The 18,520-nt window shown below is 44.7% G+C and overlaps 1 protein-coding gene across 1 annotated transcript in view; it reads left to right on the top strand.

The window, feature by feature from the left end:
* RASSF5 (Ras association domain family member 5) overlaps positions 1 to 17,549 on the top strand; it is a gene marked incomplete at its 3' end in the record, with an annotated part of 115,609 nt that extends 98,060 nt beyond the window's left edge. Inside the window, exons 4-5 of the mRNA XM_082248020.1 lie at positions 6,364 to 6,479; positions 17,412 to 17,549. Of these exons, the coding sequence (XP_082104146.1) occupies positions 6,364 to 6,479; positions 17,412 to 17,549 (254 nt within the window). The remainder of the gene's footprint in view (positions 1 to 6,363; positions 6,480 to 17,411) is intronic.
* Between the last annotated feature and the right edge of the window lie 971 nt (positions 17,550 to 18,520).

Below are 18,520 nucleotides of genomic sequence, written 5' to 3'. Positions count from 1 at the left end.
ATTACTAATTCTATCATCTGCACTGTTACATAGATTGCTAGCTCTTGAGTCTACTACCATCTATCCTTGCACTGGGTTAGTCTCTCCTGTATATATCATCTGCTGTCCCTATCACCTGTTACCATACATGATTACTAACCTATCTGCATTCTACCTATTACCATCTACTACTCTCCTGAACATTACTATCAAGTGCTTATCATTGCTATCACTGCTCACGCCTGTCCCTTCAGCACATCACCACTATACTGTCGTATACATCCTATCACTCCAGGAACATCTTATTGAGTGTATGTATATTTGCATGCTGAAGCAGGCCGGGCCACAATGATGAGTCTGGAGAGTTGGATCTGGTAATTCAACACATCTCTACACGACTACTGAGTGGAGATTCTGCAGCTGCAAATCCAGCTCACTATAAAAACGCAGGAGCGTTACAGATTGAACGAACCCAAAAAATTGATTCAGCAGAATTACCCACTCAAGTGATACAATTAACACAAAAAGTAAATGCATTAATACTTGCTCTTACTGAAGTAAAAGATGAAAATCAGACTCTGAGACAGCAGATAGCCCGTCTTTCACAGCTTACTGCTGCTCAGCCCCGTGAACCTAAAATAAACCCTTCTCTAGTGTTTACAGGTGATCGGAAAAAATTTTGTGAATTCAAAAACGCATGTCAATTGCTTTTTTTGCTAAAACCTCGTACTTACCCTACTGATCAAATTAAAGTCTGTACCACTATTTCATATTTGACAGGTGATCCACGGGCCTGGGCAGACTCTCTCTTTGAGAAAGATGATCCTCTTCTCAACTCCTATCCTTTATTCCTAGCGGAACTCGCTAGCTTATATGAAGACCCCAATAGGCAGAGTACTGCTGATATCCAATTGAGGGCTTTAAAACAAGGAAGGAGACCTGTTGAAGACTTTGTAGCAGAGTTCAAAAGATGGACCCTTGATTCAGGGTGGAATGATACATCTCTGCGAACCCAGTTCAGACTCGGGTTGTCAGAAGCCGTTAAAGACGAGCTCGCCCGAGCGGATTTACCTGGCACTTTGGATGCCTTAATACAACTCAGTATCAACATTGACAGGCGACTGCAAGAAAGAAAGGCTGAGAAGATGGGAATGCCATTGTCCAGTCCTTCTCGGATTTCGGCCGTTGACCCTACTCCTATGGAGGTAGGAACCATACGCCCACCTTTATCAACAACTGAACGAGCCAGGAGAAGATCCAAAAATCTCTGCATGTACTGCGCCTCCCCGGATCATTTGATAAGCGTCTGTCCCCTTGTCCGCAAAAAAGAGGGTGAGTGTTCACATGTCTTGCTAGGGGGATTAACGGCTTCCTTTTCTAATCCCTATCTCTTTATTCATTTGACATTACAGTGGGACCAAACTAGGATCACCACCAAGGCTATGATCGACACAGGATCTTGTGGGAACTATATCGATACACGTTTTGTTACTTTAAATAAAATACCTATTATTTCAAAACCTAAACCTGTCTCTGTTAGTTTCATTAACGGTATTCCGTTATCTTCTGGTCCAATCACCAATCAGACACAAGCACTCCTTGTCACTGCTAACGAGTCTCATATGGAGACCACCACTTTTGATGTACTACCTTCACCACATTTTCCCATTATTTTGGGACTTCCCTGGTTACACATACATCAACCAACCATAGATTGGAAAACACGGACTCTAACCTTTCCTTCTCACTATTGCGAGATCACGTGTAACCTCCCATCATATGGAAAGATCCTGTCTGTGGGGTCAGATGAGATTACACCACTATGCTACCAGGATCTGTCTGAAGTCTTCCTTGAGAAAAATGCTCAAGTGTTGCCTCCCCATAGGGACTATGATTGTTCTATCGATCTACTCCCTAATAGCAAATTGCCTTTCGGTCATGTTTATCCTCTTTCACAGGATGAACTTTCTCATCTCAAGGAATACTTGGATGAGAATTTGGCAAAAGGGTTCATCAGACCCTCTACTTCTTCCACAGCTGCAGGACTTTTCTTTGTCCGCAATAAGGATTCAAGTCTTAGGCCTATTATTGACTATAGGCAATTAAATACCATTACGATAAAGGATCGCTATCCTTTACCACTCATTCCTGAACTCATTGAACAAGTGCGCGGGGCTACCTACTTTTCTAAATTGGACCTAAAAGGGGCATACAACCTAATCCGAATCCGTGACGGAGATGAGTGGAAGACAGCATTCAGAACCAGATACGGATTATTCGAATATCTTGTGATGCCTTTTGGGTTGTGGAATGCTCCCGCAGCTTTTCAACGATTCATAAATGACATCTTCAGAGACTTACTTGATGTCTGTGTTGTGGTATATCTGGACGCTATACTTATCTATTCTCGATCTTTGTCTGAACATATAAAACATGTAAGACTTGTGTTGTCTAGATTACTCGCACACAATCTATACGTGAAATTAAAAAAATGCCTATTTCATAAAGAAGAAGTATTATTCCTAGGATACATCATATCTAAAACCGGAATCAATATGGATATGAGCAAGATATCGTGTATTCTGGATTGGCCTATACCAACAACTCGTAAGGCATTACAACGATTCCTCGGATTTTCAAACTTCTATAGGAAGTTCATCAAGAACTTCTCTGCTATTGTGAGACCTCTCACACAACTTACAAGTATAAAGAAACCATTCAAATGGTCAGAAGAAGCAAATGGAGCTTTCCGCTTGTTAAAATCAAGCTTTACTTCTGCTCCCATACTACGCCATCCAGACCCATCCCTCCAATATATTCTGGAGGTAGATGCGTCAAATATGGCAGTAGGAGAAGTTCTCTCCCAACGACCAACAAATACTTCACCACTCCACCCAGTTGCTTTCTTCTCTAAATCACTAAGCAGCCCAGAGGTGAATTACCCAGTGGGTGAAAAAGAGTTGCTTGCCATAAAACTGGCACTAGAGAATTGGCGACATCTACTTGAAGGTACTCGATTACCAATACTCATATATACGGATCATAAAAATCTTCAATACCTTCAGACTAACAAAACTCTTTTCCACCGACAGGTACGTTGGTCATTATTCTTCCTAAGATTCAACTTCCTAGTGACCTACACGCCTGCAGACAAAAACAAAAAAGCGGATGCGCTATCACGATTAACCGAAGATAACTGCGCCGAAATCCCTTCAATTCCTATAATACCCTATGAACGTATTATTGGTGTTGTTCGTTCCCTGAAGGAAGAGATTTTGCACAGTATAGGACTGGATTCACCTCCACCACAACTAAGTACTGATGCAGAAGGCTTCCTCTACTACAACGACAAACTCTACATACCCCCTACTATGCGCACCAAGATCTTGGAATTGTCACATGATGTGCCTATGGCAGGACATATGGGTATGACTAAAACCTTTAATTTGCTTACCAGGCAGTTTTGGTGGCCTGATATGAAGACATCTGTACAAAAATTTGTTTCTTCATGTGACATCTGTGCAAGGTCCAAAATTGACACTACAAAACCATCTGGTCTACTTTGCAGTCTACCAATACCCCAGGTTCCAAGGGAAGTTGTGTCCTTAGACTTTATAGTAGAACTACCACCTTCCAAAGGATTTAATACCATTCTAGTGTCAGTGGACCATCTGACAAAGATGGCACATTTCATTTCTATTCGCAGACTACCTTCATCTAAGCAAACAGCGGAATTACTAATGAAACGTGTTCAAGTTACATGGAATTCCAAAGACTCTTTTATCTGACCGTGGTTCACAGTTCATCTCCAAGTTCTGGCAAGCTCTATGTCACATACTACAGATTGAGCGAAAACTCACTTCTCCTTACCACCCTCAGACCAACAGACAGACTGAAAGAGTCAACCAGTGCATTGAACAATATCTACGTTGCTACACCTCATACCTACAGGATGATTGGGTGGACCTCGTCCCTCTGGCGGAATTTGCTTATAACAACGCAACCCACAGTACTACTAAGCAAAGTCCGTTCTACTTAAACTATGGGTTTCATCCCACACTTCTTCCACCACGCATCCTACCATCAAGTAACCCAGTAGCCTCGGATTATCTTACCCAAATAAAAGACTCTCTGGGTTTACTTAATACCACCATCTCACACGCTCATAGTCAACAAAAAAGGTACTACGACCTTCGTAGGAAACCTTCTCCTCAATATGCTATTGGGGATCTCGTTTGGCTATCGGCGAAAAATTTAAGGTTAAAGATCCCTAGCAAAAAACTTGGACCTTTATTTCTGGGACCCTTCCCAATTAAGAAACTCATTGGAAAAGCTGCAGTGCAACTCACTTTACCGGCAGATCTCAGAATACATCCCATCTTTCATGTGTCGCTACTGAAACCACATGTTCCTAACCAAGGAATAAGGCCTACCATCTTGCCTCCACCTCCAGTACAAGTTGAAGGCGGAGAAGAATTTGAGATTAGGGAGATTTTGGATTCTCGTATCCACAGAGGAAAACTCCAATATCTCATAAGATGGAAGAACTATGGACCCTAAGACGACACCTGGTTGGATACTTCTGATGTTCACGCGCCCAGGCTTATACGAAGGTTTCACTCCAAATACCCGGAGAAACCAGTGCTATAGGCCTTCTGGAGCCGGCCTTAAGGGGGGGGGGGGTACTGTAAGATTCTGGTACCTTCGGTACCCTTATTACCCATTTTCCGTTGCATATTGCGTCCCACCTTTTCAGTTAGGTGGAACGCATATACCTTTAAGCCGCATGACATCATCACTGAGCGCCGCTCTGAGCGGCTATTTCAATCGCCGGCTTTCTCTCACAGGTTGTTCATTCAAGCCGCCTACATGCAACTATGCCTGACGCTACCTGGACTTGTATCTCGCTACCTGTTCCTGAGCTTCACCTTCTGATCTTGTATCTCGCTACCTGATCTTCACTGCATGCTTAACAGCCTTGTCTTATGCTGCCGGAGCCTCCAGCTATTCTCTTTACCTGGAACAGACCGGAACCTCGCTATTGATCCCGTATCTCGCTACCGGATCACTCTCTTACTACCGGACCCTTCTGCTTACTAGCCTCACTAGTAAAAAAGGACCCCACAGGGGATTCCTTCATAACAAACTTACACTATCTACTTCTGCACACTAAGGACTGTTACTATCTATGCATTACTAATTCTATCATCTGCACTGTTACATAGATTGCTAGCTCTTGAGTCTACTACCATCTATCCTTGCACTGGGTTAGTCTCTCCTGTATATATCATCTGCTGTCCCTATCACCTGTTACCATACATGATTACTAACCTATCTGCATTCTACCTATTACCATCTACTACTCTCCTGAACATTACTATCAAGTGCTTATCATTGCTATCACTGCTCACGCCTGTCCCTTCAGCACATCACCACTATACTGTCGTATACATCCTATCACTCCAGGAACATCTTATTGAGTGTATGTATATTTGCATGCTGAAGCAGGCCGGGCCACAATGATGAGTCTGGAGAGTTGGATCTGGTAATTCAACACATCTCTACACGACTACTGAGTGGAGATTCTGCAGCTGCAAATCCAGCTCACTATAAAAACGCAGGAGCGTTACAGCTTATCAACCTTGTTTAGACCATTACCAGGGAGCGCTTACTTCTTTTGAGACAGGGCTCACAGTAATTGTAACACGCAGATGCCCTTGAGTTTCAGCTTTCAAATTTGTATAATCTAGGGCAAGTTTAGAATAAAGTTTCTTGAAACAACCATCAAAGAGGAGAACCAAAAGCCCTGTCTGCTGTGCTTTGGATCATACCTCTCACTGGTATTCAGTTTGAAGGCGTCTTAGAAAAGTATAAACAGTATCATGGGTTTGTAGTTTTCGAGATCACACCTGCAGTCGAAGCTGTGAGCTTTTATTCAGTTAGAGCTGAGCACGAATCGCTGTGCAGTGTGGCTCTATGGATAAAGATCCACTTCTGTGAGGCCGCATATATGCACACAATTAGCAGAAGGGGGTTAAACAACTCCACAACATGGTTTTAAAACAATATTCTGTTTTTAACTTACACATGAGCAGTCACTACTTTATACCTTTCCATTGGCATGAAGATTTATTATCTCAATTTCTTCACTTTTTTGACAACTTGGCAACCATTATAAGGATGTACAGAAGCCTACTGTCAGGCCTAAACTATGAGTGTTAGAAAAGTGTGATTACAAAGATCAGGACTCCTCATGCAGGATTAGGGGAACCTTTATTCTATATATTTTTTTTTTTTTTAAAGAAAAATTTTTGTATTTTTGAGCTAATCTTTATACTTTTTGTTTTTGCAGCGCACAAATAATAATGTTGAAAGTTTTACTAGTTCTTTTTCAGAAGCTAGCACTGACGGAGCATCCACTTTATATCCGCCTTTTAGCTGGTCCAGACTCTGATGTACTGAGCTTTGTACTAAAGGAGAACGAAATAGGAGATGTACAGGTGAGTAATCCACACAAAACAAAAATGGCAACAAGCCAAATAAATTACTCGCTTTTAGTTTGAGGTGCATATGGAAGAGCTTTGCACAACACAAACAAAACAAATTGTATTTCCCAGCACACTTACCCGCTAGTCAGCAAAAAAAGAAACAAATATTACACTGTCCATGTAAATCTTAGAACAAAGATACAAATCCATTTGCTGGTAAAACATCATCCCTGTATGTATTTGAATTGTGTATTTATTGGTTTTCCTGGAGTTCGCCTTTAGGGCTCTTTCACACGGGCTTTCCGTGTGAAAGGTCCGCTGCGGTCCTTTTTTTTCTTTTTTTTTCACGGAGCGGATGACATTTCTGTCATCCGCTCCGTAGGTCCGCATATCATCCCATCTGTTTGCGGATGATATGCGGACCTAATGTAAGTCTATGGGGATTGCGGATGTCAGCGGATGACACCGCTGACATCCGATTTTCCTTCCTTTCCGTTTTTTGAACGGAACAAAAATAGGGTTCTGTTCCGTTCGAAAAAACGGAACAGAACTGAAAGGAAGGAAATCGGATGTCAGTGGATGGTATTCCGCTGACATCCGCAATGCCATTGACTTACATTATGTCCGCAAAGCATCCGCAAAAAAATAGGATGATTTGCGGACATACGGAAAGCCCGTGTGAAAGAGCCCTTAATGAGTTAATAAATGGCTTTAAATATAATCATGTGCTTTTTACATATTTACATTATGTATTGTTTTATGTATTACATTATGTATTGTTTTATCTCTCTCTCTGTGTATATATATATATATATATATATACATATATATATATATATATATATATATATATATATACATATACATATATATACACACACACACACACACATATATATCCTGACACCCCACTCTGTGCTATACGCTCTCTACTGCACACAAATCTACATTGTTCTAAGTTGTGTATTGCTCAGCACTTGGGATGCTAAGCAATACATACAGTATAATACTTTACAACTTACCATTTATACACTTTGCTGTAAATGATATATATCCATTGTATGTACTCTGCTACATATTATACACCCTGTCACTGTCTGTGACCCAGCTTCCAACTAACTAAAGAACAGATATTGTTCATAAACATGTTCCACTAACACACATTTGCTGGTCTGTTTCTTATTACACTGATTGTTATCCTATTTAAAAAAAAAAAAAAAAAAAAAAGGTTTACAAACATCTCATACTTACCTGCTCTGTGCGATGGTTTTGCACAAAGCAGCCCGATCCTCCTCTTTTGGGGTCCTCTGCCGCCGATCCAGGCTCCTCCTCTTCGGTGAGTGCCCCCATAGAAAGCTGCTTTCTATGGGGCACCCGTGCATGCTCGCTCCCAAGCCACTCTGGCTACTGACACATAGAGTGAGGCTCGCCCCCCCCCCCCTTCACAGAATTTGATTATCAATCTGCCCAGTGAAAAGTGAGAGAGCTGCTGCTCTCATGCACAGTGCTGAATCAAGGTAAGTATAAGGGGGGCATCCTGTGACACAGAATGTTTTTTCCCCCTAATGCAAAGAATGCATTAAGGTACAAAATCTTATAGGCTTTAGAATTATATTTAGAATTATATTAAGCTAAACACTAATTCATGGGGTACTTTCAAAAAGACTCACAGGAAGGAGACAAGTATCTGTAGACAACATTTCCTCTCTTCAAAATAAACCCCTAGATTTAATTTTTCTTGAACATGCCCTAGCTAATAAAAATATTATATTATACTTTTGACAATATTATTTTTGTGTAAAAAACCCTTATTTATTTATTAAACCTGTATTTCCCTTTCGTTCATTGATGGACACAGCTCCATATCTTCTTGATCGATGGGTTTATGCTGTTCTCCATATGAGTAGGACACTAGGCGGAAAAAAAAATTGACCACGCCTATAGGGCAGTCCCAGGGGGTATACTCCCACTTCCTGCTAAGGGACTTCAGTTTTTTTCTGCCTAGTCAGGAGTAAGGACCTAGTTCCTTGCTTGGATCTCTGGTCCAAGTATTTTTTTTTCTTTTTATTATTTTCAGTTCCTGTAAGAACTACAATCAATTCTGTTCCTGTGAGAACTACAATCGACTGCCAGAATGGGCGACGGACTGGATATCCTAGATCCTTGTGGTCTTCCCAGTCTGGCCAGCGAGCGTGACCTGACCTTAGCCCCACAGCCCCCTGCTGGGTTGGCCGTGATATAGCCCCACTGGACGGGGGCTGGCCGACGAGTTAAACGTCTCGCGAGGATAGCCCTGGTTACGATCCTAGTCATGAACTGAGTCACAGTGTACCTCTAGCCTGCAGCACCCCTATGCCAAGACGTTGGGTGGTCTGCCTGGAGTGGTGCCCACCTGGTCCCATGGTGCAGTAAGTAGTGTCCCCCCGCCCCTCTGGTGGACGTGGGCCCCTCCCTGCGTTGGTCAGACCCCCAGTGCACTTTTTACACTCCGCCCTCAATATCGGGGTCCCTATGCGGACCACCTTCCATTTACCCATAACTAGCTCCTCCCCCCCCAGTACTGCCATGCCTGATTTATTTATGGTGGGGGTGTCTAGCAGGGGCCGGGGGGTACTGCCAGTGGCACAAACGTGGCTTTTTTGGGGGGATGGTCTTGGTGGGGGTCCTTAGCGGGGGCCCCCCTTGCTGTCCTTATGTGCCTGGTGGTCCTTGAAGGGTCCTGGGAGCCGCGTGGGCCATCCATTTTGTGGATGGCTGCTGTATCTATTGGCGGCCAGGTTTGTGTAGTCTGGCGGCCATATTCTTGTAGATTCCCATTTCTATCAATCGGCGGCCATGTTTTTGGAGCCTATGGGGAGGTTGGCCTCTAGTGGCAGTTCTATGAACTTCCTCTTTCTTTCTGATCACGGCAGGCAAGTGCTGGGCCTGATGGTCTCCATCTTGGAGGCGGTTCCATTTGCTCAGTTCCATACCAGGTCTCTACAGAAGGAGATCCTTGTCAAATGGAACAAGAACCCACAGGCTCTAGATAATCTGATCCTGTTGAGCCGGAGTACGAGGGGATTCCTGATCTGGTGGCTCTGCTCTCCAGCGCTTCGACAGGGAAAATCCTTTCTCCCCCTGTACTGGACTGTGGTCACAACAGGGGCCAGCCTCCCTGGATGGGGAGTTGTCTTGAGTACGGATCTGGCTCAGGGGGTTTGGACTCTGGAGGAGTCCAGTCTGCCGATCAATATCCTGGAAATTCCAGGCGATCAGGCTTTACCTAAGCCATTGGACGGATCGTCTACAGGGGCACCCGGTGAGGATTCAGTCGGACAATGCCACGGCCGTGGCATATGTCAATCATCATGGGGCACCATAAGTGCCATAGCGGCCTGGGAAATAGCCGGTATTCTAAAATGGGCAGAACGCTTTGTTCCAGCCATCTCTGCCGTACATTCTCCAGGGGTGGAAAATTGGCAGGCAGATTACCTCAATCGGCAGAAGTTGGATCAGGGAGAATGGTCTCTCCACCAGAAGGTGTTTCATCAACTGTGCCTTAGGTAGGGGACTCCTGATGTGGACATGTTGGCCCTTTCGTCTCAACAGGAAGGTGCAGAGGTTCGTAGCAAGGTCTTGGGATCCTCTGACCAACGCCACAGACACTCTTGTAGATCCTTAATGTACGCATTTCCTCTGCTGACTTTTCTGCCTAGACTTCTGCGAAGGATCAAGGCAGAAGGGATTCTGGTCATCCAAGTTGCTCCGGCCTCGCAGGTCCTGGTACGCAGACCTAGTACGGCTGGTCGCCGATGTCCCTTGGAGACTCCCTCTCAGAGAAGATCTGTTAACTCAAAGACCGATCTTCCATCCTGCTTTACAGTCACTGGCTTTGCTTTGACAACCTGGCTATTGAAGCCAGGTGTTGAAGGATAGAGGGGTGTCTGAATCGATGATTCGTACGCTGTTAAAAGCTAGAAAATCTAGGAATATTTATCATTGAGTCTGGAGAGCGTACATTACTTGGTGTGAATATTGGGGGGGGGGGGGGAGGTTTCCCCTTGTTCCTTCTCAGTGCCTTGTGTCTTGGAGTTTCTCCAAAGAGGTGTAGATCAGCGTTTGGCCTTGGGTACCATCAAAGGCCAGCTATCGGCCCTGGCGATTTTCTTTCAACCCCCGATGGCCACAAATTCCTTGGTCCAAACCTTTGTTCAGGGGGTCTGCCTCCTGGCTCCCCCTGTGAGGTCTCCATTGTGGTACCTCAATTTGGTGCTGTCGGTTCTACAGATAGCGCTCTTTGAAAATATTCATGAGATTCCTCTGCTACTTTGACACAGAAAGTAGCTTTCTTGGTGGCTATTACTTCTGCATGCAGGGTGTCGGAGCTGGCTGCATTGTTCTATCGTTCACCTTACTTGGTGGTTCACATAGACAAGGTAGTGCTTCGTACCTGTCAGTTGTTCCTTCCTAAAGTCGTCTCTGGTTTCCATTTAAATGAAGACATTGTGTTGCCTTCTCTGTGTCCTAAGCAACCTAAAGAGATTGCCTTACATTCTTTTGATGTGGTTCGGTCAATCGGGGTGTACCTGGCAGCGACGGAGTCAATCCAGAAATCAGATTCTTTATTTTTCCTTACGGATGGGCCCTGTAAGGGGATGGCCGTATCTGCTGTGACCATTTCCAGATGGATCAGACAGATGATGGTGGAGACCTGTTCCATTAAGGGTCAGGATCCTCCTTTCTCTGTTAAGGCGCATTCTACGAGGGCGCTTAGTGCCTCCTGGGCCTTCCGTCATGAGGCGTCAGTCATGTAGGAATTCAAGGCGGTCACATATACTAAGGTAGATGTGTTGGCATCTGCGGATGCTTCTTTTGGGCGCAAGAGTCTGCAGGCCGCTGTTGGAGAGGTTTAGTCCTCTTTGAGGGTGTATTTGTTATTTTTGTCAGGTGAGCTCCAGTTTTTAAGGTTTGAGCTCTTGTTTTGCCTGGTTGGCTATGTTTAGCCTTTGGGAAGTGTGTCTTTTTCTTGCTGTGTTATTCCCACCCTTCATATTGACACTGTTTTGGGATGTCCCATCAGTCAAGAAGATATGGAGCTGTGTCCGTCAATGAACGAAAAAGAAAACAGGATTTTTGTCTTACCGTAAAATCCTTTTCTCTGATGTTCATTGACAGACACAGCACCCGCCCCTCTATTGAGTTGGGTTTTATGTTCTTCTGACACTGCTTGTTACAAAACTGAAGTTCTATAGAAGGAAGTGGGGTTATAGCCCCTGGGACTACCCTATAGACCTGGTCAAATTTTTTTCTGCCTAGTGTCCTACCCCTATGGAGAGCAGCATAAACCCATCAGTCAAGAAGATATGGAGCTGTGTTCATCAATGAATATCAGAGAAAAGGATTTTACGGTAAGACAAAAAAAAACGGAATCCCTTCCACCTCTATCCTGCGCAGAAGCCTCGGCAGGAGTTTCAGCAGAGGGAACGCATAGATCAGTCGATACTGACCCCAAGGAGCCACCAGTGTGTCTGTGGTGTCGGCCAGAGGATCCCCGAGACCTGGCTACAAACCTCTGAACCTTCTTGTTGAGGCAAGAAGCTAACCGGTCTACATCGGGTGTTGCCCACCGGACACACAGGAGGTGAAACACCTCCGGGTGCTGAGACCATTCCTCCTGATCCAACCCCCGACGAATCAGGTAACCTGCCTGCCAGTTTTGCACACCTGGGATGTGCACTGCAGAAAGGGCTGGAACAAAATTTTTTCGCACATTTCAGGATCTCGGGCACCTCCCGGGCCACCAAGACACTTTTGGTGACCACTTGATTAATGATGTAGGCCACGGCTGTGGCACTGTCTGATTTAATCCAGACTGGACAACCCTGTAAACTATTTGTCCAATGACAAATGGCAAAAGCTTTATCACCCTAAGTTCCAGAATATCGATCAGAAGTTTGGACTCTTCTACTGTCCAGGACCCCTGGACACAGCTTCCCCAGCCAGACAGGCTGGCATCTGTGGTTACCATAGTCCAATACAAGGGGAGGAAGGACTTGCCCTGGCGTAGTGCTAACGAGTGAAGGCACCATAGAAGAGCAGACTTTGTGTTGTGCCTCAACTGAATCATAGTATCCAAGTACTTTGGATCTTTGTTTCATTTGACAAAAACTTCCCTTTGCAAGGGTCTCGGGTGGAACTGAGCAAACGGAACCGCCTCAAAGGTTGACACCATCAGATCCAAGGCTCACATGCAAGTCAGCATGAGGACAGATTGCTGGATAACAGCAAACAAATCGCCCCCTGCAACTTTTGCAGCTCGTCTGGGGAAAGAAAAACCCTCGCCGAAGCGGAGTCCAGAGTCAGGCCCAGATAATCCAGTTTTAAGGATGGTACCAGGGCAGATTTTTTGAAATTGATGTTCCAACCAAACTCTTGTAGAATCCGTACAGTGATTGTCAAGTCGCCCAACAGAGTTGAATGTCTGCTCTTAGGAGATCGTCCAGGTACCCCATTGGCAATCCCCCGTCGCAGTAATGCCAATACCAGAGCCAACACTTTGGTGAAGACCCTGGGAGTGGAGGTAAGACCAAAGGGGTAACGCCCCAAATTGATAATGCTCCTGTCCTACAGCGAAGCAATGAAAATGCTGGTTTCCAGAGTACTTTGCCTTCTTTCCTGGGCACAGTGAATATGTTTCAATAGAACCCCTGAAAGCGTTCCTGAGAAGGAACCAGCACAATCACCCCTTGCGACAGCAGATTTTGTACTGCCTCTCGTAGATCCCTTAACCGGTCTGGAGATAGGCGTAGATTGGACAGGAAGAACCTGTCCGACGGTCGAGACTGGAATTCGATCTTGTAACCTGATCGGATCAGTTTGTGGACACATTTGCCCTGAATAAAGAAAGTCCATGCTTTCGGAAAGAAGCAAAGACGTCCCCCCCCACCCTAGATATGGGTGATGGCGTCCCTTCGTGCAGTCTGGATTGGCCTGTTCTCGGCTAACCCATGTGTTCTTGGACCCCCCAGAAGACCTAAGTGGCTTAGAACCTCTCTCCTGTGTGCCGGAGGCACGGAAGGGCCACCTGTGGGCTGTGAAATAAGGCCACCGTCTATTACGCGGTGGCTTGCCCTTGGCGCATTGAGGAAGAAGAGTACTCTTCCCGCCTGTGAGTCCTTTGATGAACTCATCCAATGAGGAACCAAACAAACGGTCTCCCAAAAAGGGGAGATCTGATAGAGCCTTTTTTTGAGGCCTGATCTGCAGACCAGCTTTTTAGCCACACCATGCGTCTAATAGCTACCCCCACCACGGACACTCTCGCTACAAGGGGGGGCACATCTAGCGACACATCACATATAAATAGTAGGGCTTGGACCAGCTCTGTCAGGCCCAGAGAGAGCGGTTCCGTTTTTAAGTCACTTTTTAGTAATTTGCCAGAGACTCAATCCGTCTATCCACAGGGTCTGTAAAGACCGGGGACTCCTCAACCGGGACCACAGTAGATTTGTTCAGTCTGGAAACTGGATGGTCCACCTTCGGTGGTACAGTCCATCTTGCGGACACCGCGTCCGTGAATGGGTAGCGCCTTTTGAAAAACTGTGGCACCACTAACATCTGTTTGATGCGCCCCCACTGTTCGTTGACAATTTTGTCAAAAAGGTCCAGACAAGGGAAAACCTTGGCCGACTTCTGGGATTTGTGGGTGCCAAAAGACACCTGCGTCCCTGACGCTGCAGAATTATCCGCCATTTTAAGAGTTTCCCAAAACTGACACACTAAGTGCCTCCACCAGCGCGTTTTCCTGCGCGGCTGCAGACGAGGATATGTTGTCCTCGCCACCCGAGAGCGATGACGCAGAACCCTCAGGGTAACCTGCATCTGCGGCAGCCATATCTATCTTAGAATCTGAGGATACAGGAGAGGCAGGGAAGGGCATAGGGCGCTTTTTACTAGTGGTATTTTTGATAACCATATCCAATTTTGACACCAGATTTTCCAAAACTGCCGTTAAGGCAGACAGGGGTTGCGACCCAGGGGTCCCTGCAACCGCAAGGAGGGGATCAGTAGGGGAAATTTGTTCCTGGGACTCCATTATGAACCTTGGAATAACGCAGTGTCACTCTAAGAAAACTGCAAAAAAACAGACCGCACTGCTGCACCAGCGGTACTACAAGTCCCAGCCACTAGCACTGCCGATAGGGTGAGCGAGGAAGACCTACAGGGACCCCAATATACATACCACCAATTGATATGGAGGAGAACAGAATCATTCTGCTATGTAGAAAAAACGATCTTCACATGTAGAGGAAATACCTGGGTCATTCACTAGAGTAAAGGCCTAGCTGCTCCCTGCTGTCCAGCAATCATGGACTCCAAGAAAATGGCCACCCAATGCATTCCTATGGGAGAAACCACAAAAACATGACCGTCCATGCATTTGAATGGGGAAATCTGCAAAATGAGGCTGAAGGATTCTACAGCAAAATGGTGGCCCCCATGGCGTGCCATGTGGTCTCCAGGACCCTCTTAGGGATCCAAATGATAAGTGGCATCAGGGTTCCCCCGGCAGGGACCCCCACTAGGATTAACCCCCCCAGTGGATCCGCTGTAGCGGCCTCAGCCTGTCCACCCCCCGAGGATCCCGTCGCTGACTGAGGTAGGGATCTCCATGACTGGTGGGGAGGGAGAACTTGGGGGAGCCTGGTACTTACCGAGAGGCCAGGGGAAATGAAGGGTCCCAGAGGGTCCAACCTTCCCAGGGAGGGGCCCATGTCCACAAGTTATGGGGGACACTTGGCTGACAGCCAAGGGGTATGCTGCGACTCAGGCCGAACCAGGTCGCGTGGATCCCCGGGAGGTGTTTCACACGCGGACCAGCCCCCGTCCACTGGGGCTCTGTTGTGGCGAGGCCTAGCACTGAGCTATAACCTGCACACGCTCGCTGGCCGGGCTGGGAGACCTTAAGGATCTAGAATATCCAGTCCGAAAGCCAGTCCGGCTGTTGATTGCAGTTCAGAACATAACTAGCTGAAAAAATAAAATTTTTAACAAAGGTTCCCTTAAAAATAAAAAAGCAAGCTAAGACCGAAGTCCCAGCCGGGAACTAGGTCCTACTCCTAAACTAGGCAGAAACAAACTGAAGCCTATACTGTACAAACTAAAGAATGTAGGTATGGACCATAGGGTGAGTACCTGGATAGAGAACTGGCTCCAGGGGAGAGTCCAGAGGGTGGTGATAAATGGGGAGTACTCGGATTGGGCGGGTGTGGAAAGTGGGGTCCCCCAAGGTTCTGTCCTGGGACCAATCCTGTTTAATTTATTCATAAATGATCTAGAGGAGGGGATATCTAGTACAATCTCAGTATTTGTGGATGATACTAAACTAAGCATGCCAATATCTTCTATGCAGGATGTGGAAATCTTACAAGCGGACCTGAACAAAATAATGGGGTGGGCAACTACATGGCAGATCAGGTTTAATGTTGAAAAATGTAAAGTAATGCACTTGGGCGTCAGAAACAGGAAAGCAAGCTACTCACTAGGGGGGAAACCTCTGGGTGAATCTAAGATGGAAAAGGACCTGGGGGTCCTAGTGGACAACAGGCTTGGCAGTGGCATGCAATGCCAAGCCGCTGCAAGCAAAGCCAACAGAATACTGGCATGTATAAAAAAGGGGATTCACTCCAGAAATAAAGAGATTATTCTCCCACTCTACAGGACTCTGGTCCGGCCACCTCTGGAGTATGCTGTCCAGTTCTGGGCACCGGTCCTCAGGAAGGATGTGCTGGAACTGGAGAGAGTCCAGAGAAGGGCAACAAAAATAATTAGGGGAATGGAGGGCATCGGCTATGAGGAAAGAATACAAGCATTGAACTTATTCTCTCTGGAGAAGAGACGCTTGAGGGGGGATATGATATCAATGTACAAATGCTGTACTGGTGAGGACCCTAGCATAAGGAACAAACTTTTTAGAGAAAGGGAATACAATAAGACACGTGGCCACTCACTACAACTAGAGGAAAAACGGTTTAACCTTAAAATACATAAGGGGTTCTTTACTGTCAGAGCAGTAAGGATGTGGAATTCACTTCCACAAGCAGTCGTATCAGCAGGGAGCATCGATAGTTTCAAAAAACTATTAGATGGGCACCTTAAAGACCAGAACATACAGGGGTATACAATGTACTAACACACACACACACACACATCATAGGTTGAACTGGATGGACTGGTGTCTTTTTTTCAACCTCACGAACTATGTAACTAGAGCAGAATATGTGGGTGTATGGCTGCAGGGACTGCCCCATAGGCGTGGTAAATATTTTTCCCACCTAGTGTCCTACTCCTGTAGGGGGCAGCATAACCCAATGGCCAAGAAGAATATTATGCTGAGTCTGTCAAAGAACGATCGAGAAATCCAGTTTTTACTTGATATAAGCTTTTAGCTCCATTTCTGGTTTTAAAGTCAACCTTTCAATAGCAGAATTTTATTCTAGGTATCTTTAAAAAATAAAAAAAACAAGGGCATTGCTTCCAATATTAGGTCAAAATTATATCTATGGATTACTGTCCCTAACAGCTTCAATGTAGACCATTTTATCATTATATGCACGACTGCAAAATGATCTTTAAAACTGTGAGAAATTACCTAATTTTTTAAACAGCAGAATAGTTACATACATAGTATACAGTACATAGATCATCAGATGTCCGTAGAAAATTGGACATGGGTTTTCATCAGAAACATTTTCTGAATTTTCATGGTGAATGACATCTACAAATTGTGGATGGATCAGCTTCAATTTCTAATTCCAGAAGATATCCACTGTTGTCACTCTTTAATAGTTTTGGGTGGTATTAGCTTTTTTTTTTGTTAATGGTTCTGTTTAAGCGAATGTATACACAATGTGGGAAGGTCAAGACACTTACCTGTGTTTTTTTTTTTTTTTCTGCTGACAGTGGGATGCCTTTACAGTACCAGAACTTCAAAACTTCTTGCTTATTCTGGAGAAAGAAGAACGGGAAAAAGTGCAACATGTCCAAAAGAAATATGTAGCCTTTCGTCAGCATCTGCAAGAAGCTCTTAAAAAGAACTAAATCTTTTGAAAGTCATCAAAACAAACTGGGGTCGTTCTAGGAAATTCAGTCTATTCCTACCTCTAAAAATACCATACAACAATTTTAAATTAAAAATTGTCTTAAAATATTCAGGGGTACCTTCAATGGCAACTAGGATATTGCACTTTTGTTACCCTTTTTTTGTAGTTTTGACTGGAACAAAAGACATGAAGTTTCTTGCCTTGATTTGATACTTGGTTGCTGAAGAGGTTGGAATAACTCTAGTATCTGCTTTGTAACAAAGCTTTCTAGTGTTGGGTATCTTTAAAGTTTATACAATGAAAACCCATATGCACCTTGTAAGAATTGTCACACCCTGAAGCAAACCTCATGGTGAATGCATCTTTCCATTCATATTAATTTATTGTAAATAATAAAAATGTTTAGGTGAAAAATGTGAAACAAAATCTTGACATTCATAAAGGCTTCTTATCGTCTGCTGCATGCAAAGTTTTGTAATGCACCACAAACAGAGATCAGTATGCAGAATACCACTCAGCTATACTATTTGGTGTCACTGAGCTAAGGCTAAAGTCTTTAAAAAAAAAAAAATCAACTACTACCTTGTTTGCAAAAAGGAGGCAGCATCAACATAATTGATGGATACTGGTGTTTTTGTTCGAACACCTTGCATGTGTTTTTTTTTTCTTAAAGAATTTACAGCACGTCAAAATAAGATTTCAGTTTTAAGTGCACATACAACCAGAAGAGGTTACAATTGTATGAAGCACGTTTCAGCAATCACCCAACTCACTGATTTTCATGAACAGATCTTCCCACTGAATCATACTTAGTGTTACTTTTGAGTATCTCATCAACCACAACACATTTTTACATCTTCAATTCTAATCTGACTCCCTCCAGGTGCCTTAAGTGTTGTGCATGTGCAACTGTGTGTTAACCCATTTTCAGAAGGAGAACTAAAGGCAAATTTGCTTGGTAAATTGTGG

The sequence above is a fragment of the Pelophylax lessonae genome (assembly GCF_965119305.1).
Source record: "Pelophylax lessonae genome assembly, chromosome: 2".
NCBI classification, from domain to species: Eukaryota; Metazoa; Chordata; class Amphibia; order Anura; family Ranidae; genus Pelophylax; species Pelophylax lessonae.
Note: the sequence above shows the minus strand (reverse complement) of the source record. Positions and strands in the feature narration are given on the sequence as shown.